The sequence below is a fragment of the Orycteropus afer genome, unplaced genomic scaffold, assembly GCF_000298275.1.
Source record: "Orycteropus afer afer isolate SDZICR_OR568_19922 unplaced genomic scaffold, OryAfe1.0 scaffold00193, whole genome shotgun sequence".
NCBI lineage: Eukaryota > Metazoa > Chordata > Mammalia > Tubulidentata > Orycteropodidae > Orycteropus > Orycteropus afer.
This window is the reverse complement of record NW_006921780.1, coordinates 1,878,376-1,900,478: the sequence shown is the minus strand read 5'-3', so window position 1 is coordinate 1,900,478 and position 22,103 is coordinate 1,878,376. Positions and strand designations below refer to the sequence as shown.

The window sequence follows — 22,103 nt, the reverse complement described above, 5'->3', positions numbered from 1 at the left end:
AAGGATGAGGCTGTGCATTTTCCTAAAGATTTACAGTGCTGGAAACCTGTGGCGCAGTTCTCCTGTGGCCTATAGTGTCACTATTAGTCAGATTGACTGGATGGCAGTGAGTTTGGTTTTGTTTAAGCCAAGAAAATGTTTGAGTCTTTCCAATGGCTTAAAATTTGCACAGGCAGCAAGTGAAATATTTGTGATGAAGAATTTATTGAGAATAGGAGTTGGTTCTATCATTTCAAAATGTGGGGAAATTTACATAACATTCAAGGGCAAGTAGGAGTTGTTCATAGATCAGATATTAGTAACCCAAGACTGGCTGTAATCCACAACCTCAGAGTAAATAATTTTAAAACATCACTTAAAATATCCAAGACTTTTTTCATATACACACATACCTGTCTATCAAATTATTGAATTTTTTTCCTCTCTATGCAAATTTTTTTTTTTCAAAATTAGAATTATTTTTGACTTTTGTTTCTTTAAGGTTCTAATTACTGTGTATCATTAGTTTTTCTTGGAAAACATGGCTTTTAATGCATAGCACATACTTGAATCCACTTTTCTTGAAAATTCCCCCAGTTTAGGATATCTGCATTGCTTTTAATATTTTATTTAAAATGTTGAGTTGCATATTTGCATGCATACATCATCATGAATTATCACCCTTATCCAAATTCCTAGGTTTGATATTAAATATCCAAAGGGACTGAATATTTACAAGTTCATTTCCAAAAGGTTTGAAATAACACATAACCAAAAGCAGTGTAGTAAGAGTTTTCATGCCCTTATACTCTTATCCACAATGGATAATACCTTTCATATAAATAACTAATTTAAAAAGTTTGATTATCTCAATGTTGTTTGAATTTTATTTTTATAATGTTAAATTTAAATATTACTATTTATTTACTACCTACATTTTTTTTATTGTATTAACTGATTTTTACATTTAGGTTTTTTTTAATGTTTATTTCAAAGACTTTTTTTTATTGGTGTTGTTAGGTGCCAGCAAGTCAGCTCAAACTCATAATGACCCTATGTACAACAGAATGAAACACTGCCAGTCCGATGTCATGCTCACAATCCTTCCTTTGCTTGAGCCCATCGTTGCAGACGCTGTGTCAGTCCATCTCTTTGAGGGTGCTCTCCCTTTTTGCTGACCCTCCACTTTACCAACCATGATAACGGTCTTCAGGGAATGGTCCCTTCTGACAACATGACCAAAGTAGGTAAGACGAAGTCTGGCCATTCTCAATTCTAAGGAGCATTCAAGCCGTGCTTCTTCCTGGAAGTCCATGGTATTTTCAGCATTCTTCACAAACGTTACAATTAAAAGATATCAACTCTTCTTCAGTCTTCTTTATTAATTGTTCAGCTTTCACATGCATATGAAGCAATTGAAAATGCCATGGCTTGGGTCAGAAGCACGTTGATCTTCAAAGTGACATCTTTGCTCCCTAACACTTTAAAGAGATCTTTTGCAGCAGATTTGCCCAGTGCAATATGACATCTGATTTCTTTACTGCTGCTTCCATGGATGTTGATTGTGAATCCAAGTAAAATGAAATCCCTGACAGCTTCAGTCTTGTCTCCATTTATTGTGGTGTTGCTTATTGGTCCAGTAGTGAAAATTTTTGTTTTCTTTATTAAGGTATAATCCATACTGAAGACAGTACTCTTTGTTCTTCATCAGCAAGTGCTTCAAATCATCTTCACTTTCAGCACACAAGGTTGTGTCATTTGCTTGTCATAGGTTGTTAAGGAGTCTTCCTTCAATCTTGATGCCCCATTCTTTTCATATGGTCCAGCTTCTCAGATTATTTGCTCAGCATTCAGATTTAATAAGTCTTGTGAAAGGATACAACCTAGATTCACACCCTTTCTGTTTTTAGACCATGCAGTATCCCCTTATTCTGTTTGAATGACAGCCTCTTGGTCTATGTACAGGTTCCTCATGAGCATAATTGAGTGTTCTGGAATCCCCATTCTTTCAAATATGGTCCATAATTTGGTATGTTTCACACTGCCGCATGCTTTGCATAGTCAATTGAACACAGATAATATACTTTCTGCTATTCTTTGCTTTAAGCCATGATCCATCTGACATCAGCAATGATATCCCTCATTCCACATGCTCTTCCTAATCCAGTTTGATTTTCTGGAAGTTTTTGTCAATATACTGCAGCAACCACTTTTGAATGATCTTCAGCAGAAGTTTTCTTCTGTGTGATATTAATGATATTGTTTGATATTAGACATTGTTAGAAAAGTTATGAATATTTTCCTAGTTTGTTATATTCCAGGAAAGATAACTGTTAAGAAGCGGTTTCAAAATCTGTGAGAAAAGAGATTGTTTTATTCTGTATATTAACTTTTTTTTTTTTTTCCTGACTGGAACTTATTTTGTGTGAAGGGAATATATCTTTTTCTTCTTTCTTTCCTCATTTTCTTTATTATTCATTTGAAATACTTTTGTAAAATCTTTAAAACTTATCTTCTGACCAAGCAACATAGGTTAATTCAAGTATTGGAAGTTGATGAATAACCAAAGGTGTGACTGTAGGTGGAAGTGTATAGTAACCATTGCCCAGGTCAAGCCTGAGGGATTCTGTAAATTTTTAACTACTCAAAGCCATATCTTCCCTGGGGCTAATTCCTTTGCAAAATAAGGTCTTTTTGAGAGCTGCCTTTACCTCACGGTTTCTTAGACAGTAAATGATGGGGTTGAGGAGGGGAACAATGACGGTGTAGAGCACAGACACTACTTTGTTGGAATTGTAGGCATACATGAGCTTGGGGTGGGCATAGGTGAAAAGTGTAGTGGAATAGAAGAGAGTTACAACTGTAAGGTGAGAGGCACAGGTGGAGAATGCTTTTTGGCGGCCCTGAGCAGAAGGAATCTTCAGGATTGTGGTGATGATGGTGGCATAGGATACCACTACTACACACAAGGGAACAGCAATGACCATGAGAGCCAAGAAGAAGTCAACCAATTCAGCCTGTGAGGAGTCCTCACAGGAAACATTGAGGAGTGGAGAAATATCACAGAAGTAGTGGTTGATGTGAGGTATGCCACAATAGTGGAGTCTGGCTATGAAGATCATCTTAATCATGGCAGTCATGAGTCCACAGAACCAGCATCCCCCTGCTAGTGTACCACAAAGCTGATTGGTCATGATGACTGGGTAGCGTAGTGGATTACAAATGGCCACATAGCGATCAAAGGCCATGACAGCAAGAAGGATGTATTCAGTGCAGACAAACGTCACAAAGAAATAAAGTTGAGTCATGCAGCCATTGAAAGAAATGCTCTTGTCATAGCTGAGGAAGTCTATCAGCATCTTGGGGCTGATGACTGTAACATACCACATCTCCAGGAAAGAAAGGTGGCTCAGAAAGAAGTACATGGGCTTGTGCAGCTGTCCATCACTGCGAATGGCTAGGATGATAAGTGAGTTCTCTAGAAGTGTCAGCAAGTAGGTTACCAGGAAAATGGAAAAGAGGAGCAGCTGGAGCGAAGGCCATGTGGGAAATCCCAGAAGAATGAAATATGTTGTTGCTGTGTGATTATCTACCTCCAGAATCTTGGTGGTCGTGATTGGCTGTGGGCACAAACAAAGTTAATTCCTTCCATGTCCCAATGACCACATTATAATTATTGACAAAGATAGAGTCTACTTCCAGCAAACTCACCACAATAGGCGCTGTCTTTGTATCTTTATTTCCTCTTGAATTTTGATCAGAAGCAAAATGCTTTGGAGCAAAAATGGACCTTAGGGAGCTTATTGGGTTTTTTTTGAAAATTAAGCCCAAAGGAGTAACTTGCCAAAGGTCACACAGAGGTAAAATTGCAGTCGTCTGACTACATGTTGTGTGCTTTTCCCAGTGTATCACTATTGAATGCAGGAAGATGGCTTCTGCCATATACTGGATATGGAGAAGAGTTAGGAGACTTAATGGCTCATTCCCCAGGTATAATTTGTATGACTCTAAAGAGGTAGCATGACCCCACTTATTTGTAAAATGGAAAGAATTCACCTTCCTTTCACTTATCTAACAAGGTTGGAAAGCTTGAATAAAGTAATAGTTGAGCAAATACACACAATTAACAGAAAAAAAAGGTTATTATGACATTCGCCATCTCCTCAAAGAATAAAACTGAATAAATTATATGAAAGGAAATGCTTTCTTTGATTCAATCCATTGCATAGAATGCATGATTAGAAGTTTGGAAAAAGCAGACTCAAAACCCAGTTTTGTAACATTTTCTAGCAAAGAATTTATATCACATAAACTTCCAGATTCTTAGTTACTGTATTTCTAATGTGGATAATATAATTATGGCACAGTTTGTGACCTTCAAGTGATCTTTAGAATTTAAATCAAGTTTCTTTGAATATTTACTGTTATCTTTTCAGTATACTCTACTCATATCCCTTCAGTCCCAAATCCCCTTCACACATACACACAAAACCTAAATAGTGCAATCCATAGACATCGGTAATGAGAAAGTAGGTGAGGCATATAGGACCTATCCAAGGGTATTAGGCTAAAGAACCCCAAACTTGTTAAAATATAATAATAATAATAACAGCAGGAAAAAGCACAATCGAGATGTCTTCTGCCATTAGGAACCTCTGCATTATGTCCATTAATTCAGTAGAATGATCTTTTTTTTTTTTTTAGGTTTTGCAGAGAATCATCGCAAAGCCTACTGGATTCTAAAGATTCTATCACTTCAAGTCTTTCTCTGTGTACAACTGTTTGATTCCTCTTTTCTGCTCTTCTCTAAAGACAAAGTCATTTTTGTTCTCCATTTCTCAACAGTCTTGTTTTGTAGCATAAATATGTGGGACATTTTTCCAAAGAAAATGGTCATCAGATGAAAGAACTAGAAAAATACTGCCCACCACATCTACGTCTCATTTCCTACTTAGATATCAGTTTTAGGATTCTGAAGAAAGGCAGAACAAGCAACTCTCAATTATCCACATTTAGAGAGGAAAACAGACACAGAGAATCCAAAAAGGTAAATAATTTATAATAATGTATATGCAACAAGTAATCCTGGTTTACGCTGGAATGCAGGTCCTCAAACACACACACACACACACACACACACACACACATGCCTCACAAAACTCAGCACTGCTTGCTGAAAGCTAGAATGCTCTAGACAGTGGGACAATGGAGCTTATAAATAAATCTAAAAGTACATTAGTTAAAAATCACTGATCTTTGGGAGAAAAGGTTATGAATTCATTAGATATTTTCCCTCATCTTGCTTTCATATAATCTCTAAGTCTAGAAGTATAAACCAACTTGGAATCTGTTTGGAACAGGTAAGGCCCTGTTTTGGTTACTTCATGCTACTCTAAAAACATATACCACAAATGGGTAGCTTTAACAAATAGGAGTTTATTCTGTTACAGTTTGGGACTGGAGGTCTGAGTTCAAAGGTCAGGCTTTCTAGGTGAAAGCCTCTGGACTTTGGGTTTCAACTCTGCCTCTTAGTTCCGGCCCACTGAAGCTGGAGGCTTTCTTCACTCAGGCAGCTGCTGGCTGCTGAGGCTGACAAATCCAAGGTCAACACGTAAAAAAGGCACAGTCCCAATATTACCAAACCACATGGCAGGCCATTGATTCAAGTCCATTCAGAGTCCCAAGATCGGCAGACAACTTGGCAGACTGCTGAATAATGACTTGGTTACCTGCAGGATTCAAGCATGGCAAAAGCCGCAGACCTTCCTAAAAGTTGTTGCTCATATACTGGAAGCAGACCACATCCCTACAGCAGCTACTCAACTGCTCTAGTGGATTCCACCATGGAGTTAATTACCAGTCTCACCATGGGGAATAACTACATCCAGCTGCCCAGACCAAAATGACATCCAGCTGCCCACCTGCTCAAAACCAGGCCAAGCTAAGTTGACATAAAACCTTAACTACCACAAGCCCCCTCTAAATTCCAGTTTCCTTTCAATCCATCTCCATACTTTCAAATGAACAGATGAAATTAAACTCTTTGTAGCTACTCAGAGGTAGTATTACTTCTTTGGTCTATAGTTATAGTGACTGGTCTCATGAGAAGTGTTCTTGAACTCCATCCCTGGATGCATTTTTATATTCCAGAAAAATGCAGACATGACCTTATACCCTGAAGTCTTCCAATCTTAAAACACTTTATCAGTGTCCCATAGAAGAACCCTAACTACAGGGTTCTAAGAAAGATTCTAGAAAATAATGCAATATATTTTCATTAACTTGGAGATAGATGTTGGTATTCTCACAGTAGATGCTCCAAGTTGAAGCTAGAAATAAAAAGAACTCACTGAATTTTAAGGCTAAGAATTAGTAAATGAAGTAGAAGAGCATTCTCATAGAAACTATGCATTCATTCATTTTTCATCTATTTCCAGCAGACATACAGAAGTTCAGATGCACTAGTGAAACTAACAATAAATAACTAACACTCACTAGATAAATGAGTACAAAAGAGTAGTACAAAGAACTAAAGAGAAAGGGGATATATAATTTGTATCAAGAACATCTGCCTGACCATTTTTAGCAATTAAGCAAAGAACTTAGCTTTGACTTTTCTAGTAGTCAAGTAAAAGAGGCAAACATTAAGACTCCATTTATCCTCAAAGCTGTCCTATGAAATGTAAGTAAGATATGATTATTTTATTTTGATAAATTGGAAAGTTAATGTGCAAGGAGGTAGAACACTTTGCCAAAAGTCACATACAGTGTAGACACAGTAAGGGGTCTAGTTTACAAATCTCTTGGGCTATATTGTCTGAGTCATATCTCCTAGTAGCTCCCAAGAGTATGTAGGTAGTCCATCTGGCAGACACTGTATGAGGAAGAAAGAGAGAGACTCAGATAGTGGACAGCCTTCCCTCCAATGGGAGCTCTGGACCAAATGCTCCCTGAGGAGACTGTTCTAAATGTTTTACATCTTCACAGGCAGAAAGGATGCCTTCATTTTCTTATCACTTTATAATGCCTAACAGCACATGTGAACATTATTTCATTTAATATTCACAGTTAGGGAATTATCTAGGACAAATGTCATGGTGGTTATTATATCTAAAGATATTAAATATTTAGCTCATATTCACACAGATATTTAATTAATACAGAATTGAATTAAATACTCACATTTCTTTTTTATTCCCCACTGTTTTTTTTTTTTTTTCCTATAACTAGGAAGAAGATAATCTAGGAGTTCTGTAAGCATCTCAAATAAGGTTTTATTTTATTTTATTTTATTGAGCATTACATCATTAAAAACTGTTTTATTCCCCTGAGAATAAAACTTCAGGGAATGAAGAATCAAAGATCCAGAATACAAGCCAAAATCAATTTGAAGATCTCAGTAACCTGAATTTTAAATATTATCTAGTAGTGGCAGAACAGCAATTTACAAATGAAAATCGTTTAGTCTTTGACCAGCTTCAGAAAACAAAACTGAATGCCAGAGAGTTGATTCCAACTCATAGCCACCCTGTAGGACACAGTAGAAATGCCCCTTAGGGTTTCCAAAGCTGTAAATCTTTATAGAAGCAGACAGCCACATCTTTTTCTACTGTGGAGTAGCCACTGACCTTCTGGTTAACAAGTGAATACTTTAACTACTGCCCCACCTGGACTCATCTAGCGAGCTTTGTTGTTGTTATGTGCCGTCGAGTCGGACCCTACTCCTAGCAACCCCTCCTTGGGTTTTCCGAGGCAGTAGCACTAGGGAAATAGATTGCCCCATCTTCCTTCTGAGGAGTGGCTGATGGGTTTGAACCGCCAGCCTTCTCGTTAGCAGTCAAGTGCCTTAGGCATTACGCTACCAGAGCTCCCTCAGAAACCCAAGGAGGGGTCGCTATGAGTCAGGTCCCACTCGAGGGCACATAACAACAACAACAGCAAGCTTTAGTTCCGGGTTATTTACACACTGCACTCAGTTTAATGCCTCTAATTAATGAAAGCTCAAAAAGGACAAATCTTCATAAATATTAGTTTGACTTAAACAGATTCACAAAGGTTGGGTTGTATCTAATAATCATGATGTTTTGAAAAACACTATTTTTATTAGCATTTATAATTTATAGTCCATTGTATTAATTACACACACACACACACACACACACACACACTTTGCTAAAGTAGTAAGAGGGGAGAGTTGAGCTCTAGAAATATCAGTTTCTTCCAGCTCTGGGATTTTAGAGGTGGAAGAAACTCATGGGTCATATTGTTTAATTTCCTAACAAATTTGTGAATCTCCAATGCATAGATCCAAGTTTTAACTTAACCTTTACTCGATCTTCTCCAGGGTCATAAAACTCAATATCTACAAAGTTAGCAAGTATGCTTTTAGAATCCTCTACAGGATTTTTTTTTTTTTTTTTTTTTAATAAAACCCAACTACCACATTCATAAGTCCTGATCCTATTTTCTGCAGCCACACAGAATATGACTCACCACTGCCTCATAAGACAGCCTGTCACTGTTTTAAAATAGCTATCAAATCCATTTAATCTCTACTCCCTGTCTCGTCTCTTTCTCCTTTAAGCTAAATCACCCAATTTCCTTTATCTCTTGCCTATGTAATCAGGTTGAGTCCCCCTGACATTTCTGATCATTCTACTTGAATAATGCCAGGTTAACTGTGACTGTTAGTGGGGAGCAATTTCTGAAGGTGGTGGAAAATATTACTAAACTTGCTTATGATATGCAAAGCTTAATTTAATTCTGAAAGCTGAGAATAGGATCAGCTTTCTCCCCTTGAATTTTTTCTCCAGAGAAGAGCAGGAGGCTCTCAGTCTGATTCCTGGAGAGCGTAGGGATAGACTTCCCCCTAGGTAATGGGCAATGAGCCCATTGATCATGATGGGGTGGGAAAGGAAGTGTTCTCCAGGTTGTGGAAAACAAATGCCAAGGGAGAAACCTGGGGTGGTTGAAAGCTGGCTTGGGAAAAGAGGCATTCTAAACATCAACCCGCCAGTCCCGTGGAAATTAATCTGGCCAAACTGAGGGTCCTAGAAGTCTCCAAGTTGGGACTTAGGTAGTGAGAGATGTGACAGAACAATCTTTTGTGTTTAATTCAGTTCCTCTACCAAATCCTGCAAGGAGAAGGGAGAAAATTATAGGTAGAGGTACTAGTCTTGACCACCAATGGTATGGGACTTTCTAAAAGGGAGAAACACATGTTTACTCCTATTTTAAACAGATATAATATGAGTCTAAAGCAGCTCTGGTGGCATAGTTCAATGGGAGAAAGATGAAATGGCCTGTCTTGGTAAAGATTTACACCCTTGGCAACCCTACAGGGGGCAATTCTAGTCTGTCCTTTCGAGTTACCATGAATTGGGATCCACTTGATGGCAGTGAGTTTGGTTTTGGTAATTTTTCGTCCATTTCCCTTTCTTCAAGATCTCATAGGAATGACTATGCAGCAGAGCTATAAGCATAGCAATTTTGGAATTTGTTGTAGGACAAAATAACTAGCTGTCACATAGTGACCACACTGCACCTGTCAGCATCTATCATGAGTCGGCTTTGAAGATATCAAGGAAGTAAAATCTATATTTCATGTTCCTTGTCAGCTATTCCCTTCCTAACTTTCCAAAACCATGGTCTATGATTTGAAATAATTTTCTTTTCTGTTAGTTGGTTTCAGGAAAATGGCTTAACTTCTATGGCTTTCATTTTGAACATTAGTCCTTGAAGTTTATCTCAAGATCTCAGGTTGAGGATAAATGCATTTGTTTGAACAATCAGTACAATGGAAAGGGAGTCCTTTCTTCTTCGTCTTATAGTGCTATAAAGAGAAATGAAAATTTCCTTTTTCTTCCAAGGAATTTTAAGTCATCAAAACTTCTGCAACCTAGCCCTAATTATCGGATATATTTATTCCATCCATAGAAGCTCTGGTGGCATAATGGTTAAAGCATTCAGCTGCCAACCTAAAAGCTGGCAGTTCAAACCCACCAACTGCTCCACAGGAGAAAGCTGAGGCTGTCTGCTTCCATAAAGATTTACAGCCTTGGAAACTCTATGGGGTAGTTCTACTCTTTACTATAGGGTCACTATGAATCAGAATTGACTCAGTGGGAGTAGGTATGGTTTTTGGTCTACATTCCACTCACCATTACTCTTGTTAAAATTTTCATTTGGGTTTCTGAGTTGGTATCACTACAGAAGTAGATCACCCAATCTTCCTTCCCAGGAGTGGCTGGTGGGTTTGAACTGCCAGTCTTCTGATTAGCAGTCAATTGCCTTAGGCACTACACCACCAAGGCTCCTTTACATTATTTCATTATTTTCTGTCACTGTTTCTCTATCTCTTAAATCAAAGTAGACCTGGGTTTTACATTTTGCAAGGCAGAAGGAAGAGCTGATACATTGAATTGATTAATCTTTAGGAAAACAGACCACTGAGCAACTTTTACAGGCATTCTAAAATTTTATCGAGAGTAGGGTCTTAGCTCAAAGCCTCAAAGCATCATGAGAATCCATACATATTATACAATACCTCTAAATCCATAACTTTTTCACATGGCTCTATGCACATGTGTTAAATCTTTCTTGAATTGAAATAAATCTACATGTGTGTACATCTACTCTACAATGACATCTTGTTTCTACATTACACATCATAGGTTCAAAGAAGACTTTTTAAAAAAAAAAATCAATAAAACTATAAATTTACAATTTAAATCAAAATGGTATTTTATTAATCTCTGCTTCCAATTATAATAATGAATAAGCAGAAGCTACATAAATCCCACTTTTGGAAATATCTTTTTGCAACTCACCATTTTCTGAGAGATAATTTACAACTCTTGTCCTACCCTTGTCAGGGATAGTAAGCTTGCATTGAGGAAAGAAAAGAAGTCATTTAGACTGGGAAGAAGAGGACAATGACACTAAATCCAAAGAGTTTCTGAGAAAGTCTGAGTTGTATCTCTGCTGAGCTTAAAAAAAGCCACAGAATTGAGTTTTTTGTGCTTCTGCCTCCCTCCAAGTACTAGAGGAGCATGAATCAACTCCCTCTCACCCTCAAGGGACCTCCCAAGAGACACAGCCTTCAGAAAAGCATTTGGTCTTTCCAAGGCTCAGGGGAATCCTGGAGAGATACTAAGGGAAAGAGAGACCAACCTAAGTAGAGTCAGCAGGCACAAGAGAGATCTTAGACCTGAAGCACACTGCCCCTCCTCTTCCATAGACTCTGGGGAAGGTGAGTGAAAAAAATGCATGTGGTGTTTGTGTGTGTGTGTGTCCCCTCTTCTCCTTCTGGAAGACTGTCTCACAGATAATAAGGTCCTCTGCTGTGAGACAGTGCTATAACACAAGTCATTCAGAAAATTGGAATGGCGTTTACCCACCCTTATTTGGAGACCCAAGTATATGAACACACATAAACAAACAGACACATTCCCAACACATTCAGCTATTGTGCACACAAGTATACAGGGATGTTACTATTCATACATCAGTACATCAATAGGTTAAAAATATATATCTATATACTGCACTTAAGTGATACTTATGTTTTCAAAAAGAAGTAAGCATACGTTTATTTACTATTATTATCTATAAGTAGTATACATTCAGAAGCATACAAAAGTATACAGAGAAGGTAGAAAGTAGTTAACACTCTATGGAAAAAATAACCAAAAAGTATGGAAGTAGATTATACCATCTTCCTCTTGCAGAGTGGCTCATGAGTTTGGACTGCCAAACTCCTGGCTAGCAGTCAAATGCATTAGGCACTGTGCCACTAGAGCTCCTAATGGAAAATATACTGGTGTGGAAATTAGGTAATTATCTGTATGGTATGCTGCTTCATGGGTTGGAATTCCCACAAGTCCAGGAATGATTAGCCTCAGAACTAAAGACCCAAGATTAGGGCAGAAAACTGGGCAGAGACTGTTGAGATTTGATATATAACAGTATAAATACATAGATGATATATATATAGATATAGATATAGATACAGACATAGATATAGATATAGATACAGATGAGACATATATAGATGAGACATATATAGATGTGATATATATATATATATATATATATGATAGGACATATATTTATTTATATATGTATGTATATATGTATATATATCATAAGTCATATTAAAATAAGATATATAACAGTATGAAGACTGTTGACCAGTATATGAGCCTACACTTTTCTGGAACTGGGAAAGATGAAGTGTAGCCAAGATAGAATAACCTTCTCCGATATAAATAAGCTTTTTATTAAATAATATCATCTTCTTAGGGAAAGGTGGAAGAATCATCAAATTACAAGGGACTCAGTTTTTATTTTTTTGAGTAATCATTATTTAGCCCTCATTATTTTTGAATTCAATAAAAATTTAAAAAGGAAAATTGGAAAATATCCTATCAATTTCCATGTAGTTCCCTAGCTTTGGTGATATTCTGTGTTACTAATCCTAGGAAACTGATGATTCATTTATTCAACAAATATTTATTGAGTGTCTTCTAAGTACTAAGAACTAATTGGGTCTTCGGTCAGTAGTCTTTTCAAATAGTTTTAGTGTAATAGTTTCATTTGGCCCTTAGGCATCTGTTAGTACACTTCAAGAACAAGAACCCCCTCTGTTATCAAAACTCCAATCAATAGGAAACAAAGATTTAAAACCATTACAGTTTAATATTCTCCTGATGTAGGAAAGAAAGATGTGATGCAGAAAATTAGAAATTGCTGTGAAATACAACAGAGAGAGGCATGGCTTTCACGTAAGAAAGACATAGATTGTCATTGCTCCAATGAAACCCGATAGTGATGAAAACAAATACTCAAACCTCTCCAAGCACCATATGTTTTGTATTTATTTAAAAAGAAAAAAAAGAAAAGTTTCTCTAGAGTTGACTTAGACTCATGGCAACCCATTGTTTGTCAGAGTAGAACTATGCTACACAGGTTTGTCGCCGGATGATTTTCTTCTGCGTTGCGTGTGGGTGGACTAAAACAGCCATCCTTTTGTTTAGTATGTGAACTCTGGTAGCCTGGTGCCTAAGGCACTTGACTGCTAACCAGAAGGCTGGCAATTCAAACCCACCAGCCACTCTTCAGAAGGAAGTTTGGGCAATCTACTTCCGTAGTGATACTGCCTCCAAAACCCAAGGAGGGGTCACTATGAGTCAGATCTGACTCCACGGCAATGGTTGCTTGCTTTTTTTTTGGTTTAGTATACATACAGTGCCTTAAACAGCATCTTCCAATAATATGAGTATGTACTATTATTTATAAGTATTTATATTTATATTGTACCTGGCAATTAAAAGGTACTCAAAAATACAACTTAATTACTCATATCATTTTTAATATGTTTGTATTTGACTATGAGAAATTTGGGCAGTTGGCAAATTTCCCAAATATTGGGTATTTAATGAGTAAATTGGCTTCCCCATCAAAAAATTATCTCATCTTTCCAGTCTTCATTTTAAATTAGAATTGAGATTAGGAGTCCACTATATGCTACTTCTTAAAAACAAAACAAAACAATTTCATTTAATTTGTAACATTTGATTGAAGACAGGTAGGACTCTTAAAAAGTTGCTAGACTAATAGTTCCCAAAGGATGGGACTCTTTCCAACTAATTATTTTCTAGTGCAGTGTTTAGCACATACGAACCACTGAAAAATACTTGTCGGATGTAGGAATGAATTGTGCTAAATCTCATTTTACTCCTATGCCATATTAAATGCATATTTCCAATGCAGAAGAAGACAGGGAATAAGCCAAACACTTGATTGACTGACATCCTGGGAAGATTTAGGAACACAACTAAGATTTATAGATCTGCATTGTTTTGTTGTTTATTTATTAATTTTTAACTATTATTGTGAATGTAGAATTAGTGAAAACAAAACAAAGTCTTTTCTTGCTAAAAAACAAAACAAAACAAAAGCTTGTTGCCATTAAGTCAATTCCAAATTATAGTGACCCCATTGGGTTTCCAAGGCTGTAAATCTTTACAGGAATAGATTGCCTCATCTTTCTTCCATGGAACAGCTGGTGGGTTCAAAGCACTGATCTTTTGGTTAACAGTCAAATATTTTAACCACTATACCAGCAGAGCTCCTTTCTCTTAGCATAACTGTTCATAATTATTCCTAAATACAAAATAATATACTTAAAGTTTTGAGTACTTAAAGTGAAAAAGAAATGAGAAGTTTGCTCTTTATTGCTTTCTGTTACAGAAAAGAAAAATATTAGTTAATTAAAGAATAAAAGTAAAAATAAATATGGAAAGACTATATCTGTGGATTGACTGAGAAAATGTACAATGCTTTATATTGTAAGATACCTAATTTTGGGGAAATAGGATGAATATTTATTCAGCTTTGGTAAGTAGAAATTTAAATGAATAAGTTAAAGTTCATGGGAAAACTCATATTTTCCTTTTTGTTAGTGTTTTATCATTGTTTTTGTAGAGTGTATATTTTCTATTTCATTTATTAAGTTACAAAAAATTCAAAATGGCTACATCTTTTTCTTCTATGCAATGTCTTGTGAATAAAAATCACGTAATCTTTTTAATGAAAGAATATTCTTAGTTGATCATGATGAATAAACAGTGTTAATATTTTTGAAGAGATTAATTTCATTTAAAGAATCTTAATTAACTTGACTACCTACTACTTTCTTGTTCCCTCTCTATTATTGTCATCTGGTGAAAAGTGAGGCACATTGAGTATGCAGGCATAGCCTAAAATAAATAAATTAATAATGAATAAAATAAAACAGAACAGACTTGGTAAAAGCTACTAGAACTGCAGGCGTAGTGTCTAGGGAGAAATATCCAGCCTTTCTCTGGAGAGACACAGTGGATATCAGCTGATGGAATGACAAAACATGAGATTTGGAGAAATTATGATTTTTCTCTGGGTGGTGAAAATCATTAAAACCGTCAGCTGCTAACAAAGTTTGGAGGTTTGAATCCAGGCAGAGGTACCTCAGAAGAAAGATCTAGCAATGTAATTCCAAAAATACCAGCAATTGAAAATGCTATGGAGCAAAATTCTACTCTGGCACACAAGGGGTTGCCATGAGTCAAACAATTTGACAGCAACTAGTTTTGGAATTTTTCTTTAGAAAATAAGGAAAATATATTGTATTTCAAATTGGAAAAAAAAAAAATCATTTTTTACCAACTTCTGCAGTCTGAAATTGACCAAACATGCAATCAAGATGTGTTGATTATCACTCATGATTGGAATGCAAAAGTTGGAAACAAAGAAGAATCACTAGTACTTGGAAAATATGACTTTGGTGATAGAAATAATGCTGGAGATCTCACGATAGAATTTTGCAAAACCAATGACTTATTCATTGCAAATACCTTTTTTCAACAACACAAATGATGACTATATATGTGGACTTCACCAGATGTAGTACACAGGAATCAGATTGACTACATCCGTGGCGAGAGGTGATGGAAAAGCTCAATATCTTCAGCCAAAGCAAGGCCAAGAGCTGATTGTGGAACAGATCATCAGTTGCTTATATGCAAATTCACACTAAAGTTGAAGAAAATTAAAACAAATCCATGAGAGCCAAAATATGACCTTGATTATATCCCCCACCTCCTGAATTTAGAGACCATCTAAAGAATACATTTGATGCATTGAACACCAATGACTGAAAACCAGAGGAATTGTGGGATGACATTAAGAATATCATCCATGAGGAAAGCATAAGGTCATTAAAAGACAGGGAAGGAAGAAAAGCCTGAAAGAGATGTCAGAAGAGACTCTGAAAATTGCTCTTGAACAAAGCGTAGCTAAAGCAAATGGAAGAAATGACAAGATAAAAGAGATGAGCAGAAGCTTTCAAAGAGCAGCTCCAGAAGACAAAGCAATTATAATAATGAAATGTGCAAAGACCTGGAGTTGGAAACCAAAAGGGAAGAACGACTCAGTGTTTCTCAAGCTTAAAGAACTGAAGAAAAAATTTAAGCCTTAAGTTGCAATATTGAAAGATTCCATTAGTAGTATATTGAATGATGCCGGAAACATCAAAAGAAGATGGAAGGAATACACAGTCACTATACTAAAAATAACTGATTGATGTTCATCCTTTTCAGGAGGTGGCATATTATCAAGAACCAATGGTATTAAAGGAATAAATAGAAGCTGCACTGAAGGAATTGGTGAAGGACAAGGCTCCAGGAATTGATGGAATACTGATTGAGATGTTTCAGCAAATGAATGTCCCACTGGAGGCACTCACTTGGTTATGCCAAAAGATTTGGGAGACAGCTACCTTGCCAACTGACTGGAAGAGATCCATATTTGTACACATTCCAAGGAAAGGTGATCCCACAGAATCTGGAAATTATCTAACAATGTCATTAACATCACATACAAGTAAAATCTTACTGAAGATAATTAAAAAAAATATTCACAAAGAACTTCCAGTAATGCAAGCTGGATTCAGAAGAGGATGCAGAATGAGGAATATCATTGCTGGTGTTAGATGGATCTTGACTCAAAGCAAAGAATACCAGAAAGATGTTAACTTGTATTTTATTGACTATGCAAAAGCATTTGATTGTGTGGCTCATAGCAAATTATGGATAACATTGAGAAGAATGGGAATTCCAGAACACTTAATTATACTCACGAGGAACCTGTATGTAGATGAGGAGGCTGTCATTTGAATAGAGCTAAGGGACACTGTATAGCTTAAAACCACAAAGGGAGTGCAGCAGGGTTGTGTTCTTTCACCATACTTATTCAATCTGTGTACCATGCAAATAATCTGAGAAGCTGGACTCTGTGAAGAAAAGTGTGGCATCAGGACTGCAGGAAGACTCATTAACAACCTGCAATACACAGAGGACACAACTTTGCTTACTGAAAGTGAGGATGACTTGAAGCACTTACTGATGAAGATTAATGACTTCAGTCTTAAAGATTAATGTCTGCAGTATGTATTACATCTCAATATAAAGAAAAGAAAAATCCTCACAACTGGATCAATAAGCAGCATCACAATAAATGGAGAAAAGATTGAAGTTGTTAAAGAGTTCATATTACTTCATTCTACAATCAACATCTCACCCAGAGGCAGGAAGAGGGGGGAAGAGCTGGGAACAAGACAGAGCTGCAAGATCCCAGTAAGGGAGGGCAGAGAGGTTTTGACAGCTAAGGAAGACCAACTTGACTGTCAGTTAGTCTTACTGTGGTGGCTTACATGTTGTTGTGAGGCTTGAGGCTGTGCCACTGGTGTCTCAAATACAATCAGGGTTACATATGGTGCACAGTTTTCAGCATAGTTTACAGACTGAGACAGACTAGGAAGAAGGAAGAAGTCATCTACTTTGCAAAGAATTGGCCAGAGGAAATCTTATGAATAGCAGAGAAACACTGTCTGATACATTACTGGGCAACTTTATAAATAGCCCTGAAACATTGTCCGATACAGTGCAGGAGGACCAGCTCTTTGGGTTGGAAAGCACTCAAAATACAACTGGGAAAGAGCTGTTTCATCACAGTAGAACCAACCTTAGTGATATGGATAAAGTAAAGCTTTGAAACTTCATTTGTCAACATGGCATGAATCAAATTGAGGAGAAACAGCTGCAAACATCCATTAATAATAGTAACATGGAATGTACAAAGTATGAGTCTAGGAAAATTGGAAGTTATCAAAAATGAAATGGAACACATAAAGATTCATATCCTAGGCATTAGTGAGATGATATGGACTGGTTTTGGCCATTTTGAGTCAGACAACCACATAATCTACTATGTGAGAATGACATTTGAAAAGGAATGATGTGGCATTCATCATCACAAAAGATGTTTCAAGATCTGTCCTGAAGTACAATGCTGTCAGTGATAGGATAATATCCACATGCCTACAAGGAAGAACAGTTAATACTATTATTATTCAAATTTATGCCCCAACCACCAAAGACAAAGACGAGGAAATTGAATATTTTTTATCAACTTCTGCTGTCTGAAATTGACTGAACATGCAAGCAAGATGTGTTAATTATCACTGGTGACTGGAATGCAAAAGTTGGAAACAAAGAATCACCAGTAGTTGGAAAATTTGGCCTTGGTGACAGAAATAACACTGAAGACCACATGATAGAATTTTGCAAGACCAACGACTTATTCATTGCAAATACCTTTTTTCAACAACACCAACAGTGCCTATACACATGGCCTTTACCAGACAGAGTACACAGGAATCAGATTGACTATGTCTGTGGCTAGAGGCTACGGAAAAGCTCAACATCTTCAGCCAAAACAAGACCAGAAATTGACTGTGGAACAGGCTATCAACTCCTCATATGCAAGTTCAATTTGAAGTTGAAGACAATTAAAATGAGTCCATGAGAGCCAAAATATGACCTTGAATATATCCCTCCTGAATTTAGAGACCATTTAAAGAATAGATTTGATGCGTTGAACACCAGTGACCGAAAACCAGAATTATGGGGTGACATCAAGAACATCATCCATGAAGAAAGCAAGAGGTCATTAAAAAGATGAGAAAGGAAGAAAACACCAAAATGAACGTCAGAAAAAAACTGAAAATTGCCCTTGAGCAGAGAGTAGCTAAAGCAAATAAGAAATGATAAGATAAAAGAGTTGAATAGAAGATTTCAAAGAGCAGTTTGAGCAGACAAAGCCAATTACTGTAATGACATGTGCAAAGATCTAGAATTAGAAAAGCAAAAGGGGGGAAAAAAAACTTGGCATTTCTCAAGCTGAAAGAACTGAAGACACAATTAAAGCCTCGAGTTGCAATATTGAAAGGTTCTATGGGTCAGATACTGAATGATGCACAAAGCATCAAAAGAAGATGGAAGGAATACACAGAGTCATTATACCAAAAAGACCTGGTCAATCTTCATTCATTTCAGGAGGTGGCAGATGATCAAGAATCAATGGTATTTAAGGAAGAAGTAGAAGTTGCACTGAAGGAATTGGTGAATAACAAGGCTCCAGGAATTGATAGAATACTCACTGAAATATTTCAACAAATGGAAACCCCGCTGGAGGCACTCCCTCGGTAGTGCCAAGAGATTTGGAAGACAGCTACCTTGCAAACTGCCTGGAAGAGATCCATATTTGTACCCATTCCAAAGAAAGGTGATCCCACAGAATGTGGAAATTATAAAACAATATCATTAATGTCATATGCAAGTAAAATCTTACTGAAGATAAATCAAAAAGAGTGCAGCAATATATTGACAGAGAATGTCCAGAAATGCAAACTGGATTCAGAAGAGGATGTGAAACAAGGGATATCATTGCTGATGTAAAATGGATCTTGGCTGAAAGCAAAGAATACCAGAAAGATGTTTACTTGTGTTTTGTTGACAATGCAAAAGGATTTGATTGTGTGAATCAGAACAAATTATGGGTAATATTGAGAAGAATAGAATTTCAGAGCACTTAATTGTACTCATGAGGAACCTGTATATAGACCAGGAGGCTATCATTCGAATAGAACAAGGGGACACTGCAAGGGGACACTATCAAGAAGGTAGTGTGTCATGGTTGTATCTTTCACCATACTTATTCAATCTGTGTGCTGAGAGAGTAATCTGAGAAGCTGGACTATATGAAGAAGAATGTGACATCAGAATTGGAGGGAAAATCATTAACAACCTGTGATATGCTGAGGATACAACTTTGCTTGCTGAAAGTGAAGATGACTTGAAGTACTTACTTACTGATCAAGATTGAAGAATACAGTCTGCAGTATAGATTACACCTCAATATAAAGAAAACAAAAATCCTCACAACTGGACCTATGAGCAGCATCATGATAAATGGAGAAAAGATTGAAGTTTTCAGACTGCGCATTGCTTGGCTCTACAATCGATGCAATGAAAGCAGCAGTCAGGACATCAGACAATGTACGACACTGGGCAAATTGGCTTCAAAGGACCTCTTTCAAATGCTGAAGAGCAAAGATGTCTCCTTAAGGACTAAGGTGCACCTGATACAAGCCATGGTATTTTCATTCACCTCATATGTGTGCGAGAGCTGGATGATGAATAAGGAAGACTGAAGAAAAGTTGATGCTTTTGAGTTGTGGTGCTGGTGAAGAATGCTGAATGTGCCATGGACTGCTGAAAGATCTAACAAATCTGTCCTGGAGAAAGTGCAGCCAGAATGCTCCTTGGAAGCAAGAATGGCCAGACTTTGTCTCACCTACTTTGGTCATGTTGTCAGAAATGACCATTCTCTGGAGAAGGATGTCATGCTTGGTAACGTGGACTAAAGAGGGGAAGGCCCTCAACCAGATTAATTGACACAGTGACTATGGTGATGGGCTCAAGTATAGCAAGGATCGTGGAGCTGCTGCAGGATGGCCAGTGTTTCATTCTGCTGTGCATAGGGTTTCTATGAGTCAAAGATGACTCGACAGCACCTAACAACAACAACAACACAATCAATACCAATGGGAACAGCAGTCAAGACATCAGAAGATGTACTGCATTGGGCAAATCTGCTGCAAAGACCTCTTTAAAGTGCTGAAGATTAAAGGTGTCTCCCTGAAGATTGTTGTTGTTGTTATGTGCTATCGAGTCGGACCCAACTCATAGCGACCCCTCCTTGAGTTTCGAGGCAGTATCACTATGGAAGTAGATTTCCCCGTCTTCTTTCCAAAGAGTGGCTGGTGGGTTTGAACCTCCAGCGCTCTGGTTAGCAGTCAAATGCCTTAGGCACTATGCTACCAGAGCTCCTCCCTGAAGACTAAGATGCTCCTAACCCAAGCCATGGTATTTTCAATTGCCTCATATGCATGTGAGAGCTGGACAATGAGTAAGGAAAACCGAAGAAGAGTTGATGCTTTTGAGTTGTGGTGTCAGTGATGAATACTGAAAGTACCATGGACTGCTAAAAGAACTAACAAATCCGTCCTGGAAGAGATGCAGCTGGAATGCTCCTTGGAAGTAAGAATGGCCAGACTTCATCTCACCTGTTTTGGTCATGTTGTCAGAGCAACCATTCCTTAGAGAAGGGTATCATGCTTGGTAAAGTGGAACATCAATGAAAAAGGGAAAGGCCCTCAACGAGATGAATTAACACAGTGGCTGCAATGATGGATGCAGGCATATCAAGGAACTTGAGGCTGATGCAGGACCAAATATTGTTTTGTTCTGTTGTAAATAATGTACTTATGAGTTGGAGATGACTCAACAGCATCTAACAACAACAAAAATCATTTGAAAAATTCTGAAGAATTAAATTAGACCAATATATTTGCATTAGATATATTGGGCTACAAATTACAGAAAATTAACTTACAATGCCTTCAAAAAATAAAAATTTATTTCTATCATAATTAAAAAGGATATAGGTGGTTTCTGGTGCTGGTTCAGTTCCTCAACTGTGCCATCAATGACTCAGGGTTTTCATCTTCCTGCCATCTCTTGCCTCAGTAGTTTGACGTTTAATCCTCATGTTCTCATGTTTCTTTCCTCTGAGATGACTGTTGGTGCTTCAGGCATCATATCCAAGTTCAAGAATGAGAAAAGGGCAATGCCAACACCAGCTACATCTTTCTCTTAAAAATAAAGCCTCTTGAGCAGAATTTCACTTACATTTTACTGTATAAAATGGAAGTATGTAGACAGCTTTAGCTACAAGAGAATCTGAGAAAGTAAATATCTGGCAAAGATCAGCAGATTTATTGCCAGTTTGGGCATGTTTTCAACTTGAACAAATGGGTTATTGTAGCAAAGAAAAATGAAGTCATTACTAACTAGGCAACTAAAAAAATACCTGTCTTTCTCTTTGGTGGCACAGTGCTTAAGCACTCAGCTGCTAACCACAAGGTTAGCCATTTGAACCCCAGCCTCTCTGTGGGGGAATGATGTGACAGCCTGTGCTCATACAGTTTTACAGTCTTAGAAACCCTATGGGGTGGTTCTTCTCTGTCTATAGAGCCTCTGTGAGTCAGAATTGACAGCAATGAGTTGTTTTTTTGGGGGGGGGCAGGGAATTATTGCATCAGAACGATTTGCATAGCACATTTGATTTAAAAGAGCATCATTGAAAGAGCAGAATAGAATATATACATTTTATTCTGAATA

General features: G+C 37.2%; 1 protein-coding gene across 1 annotated transcript; it reads right to left on the bottom strand.

The window, feature by feature from the left end:
* Positions 1-2,615: 2,615 nt before the first annotated feature.
* On the bottom strand, positions 2,616-10,564 carry LOC103202823 (olfactory receptor 6Y1). The gene is made up of 2 exons (XM_007947764.2): positions 10,526-10,564; positions 2,616-3,599 (listed from the first exon to the last, which is right to left on the bottom strand). The coding sequence occupies exons 1-2, from the start codon at positions 10,562-10,564 to the stop codon at positions 2,616-2,618; spliced, it is 1,023 nt and encodes a 340-aa protein (XP_007945955.2).
* Between the last annotated feature and the right edge of the window lie 11,539 nt (positions 10,565-22,103).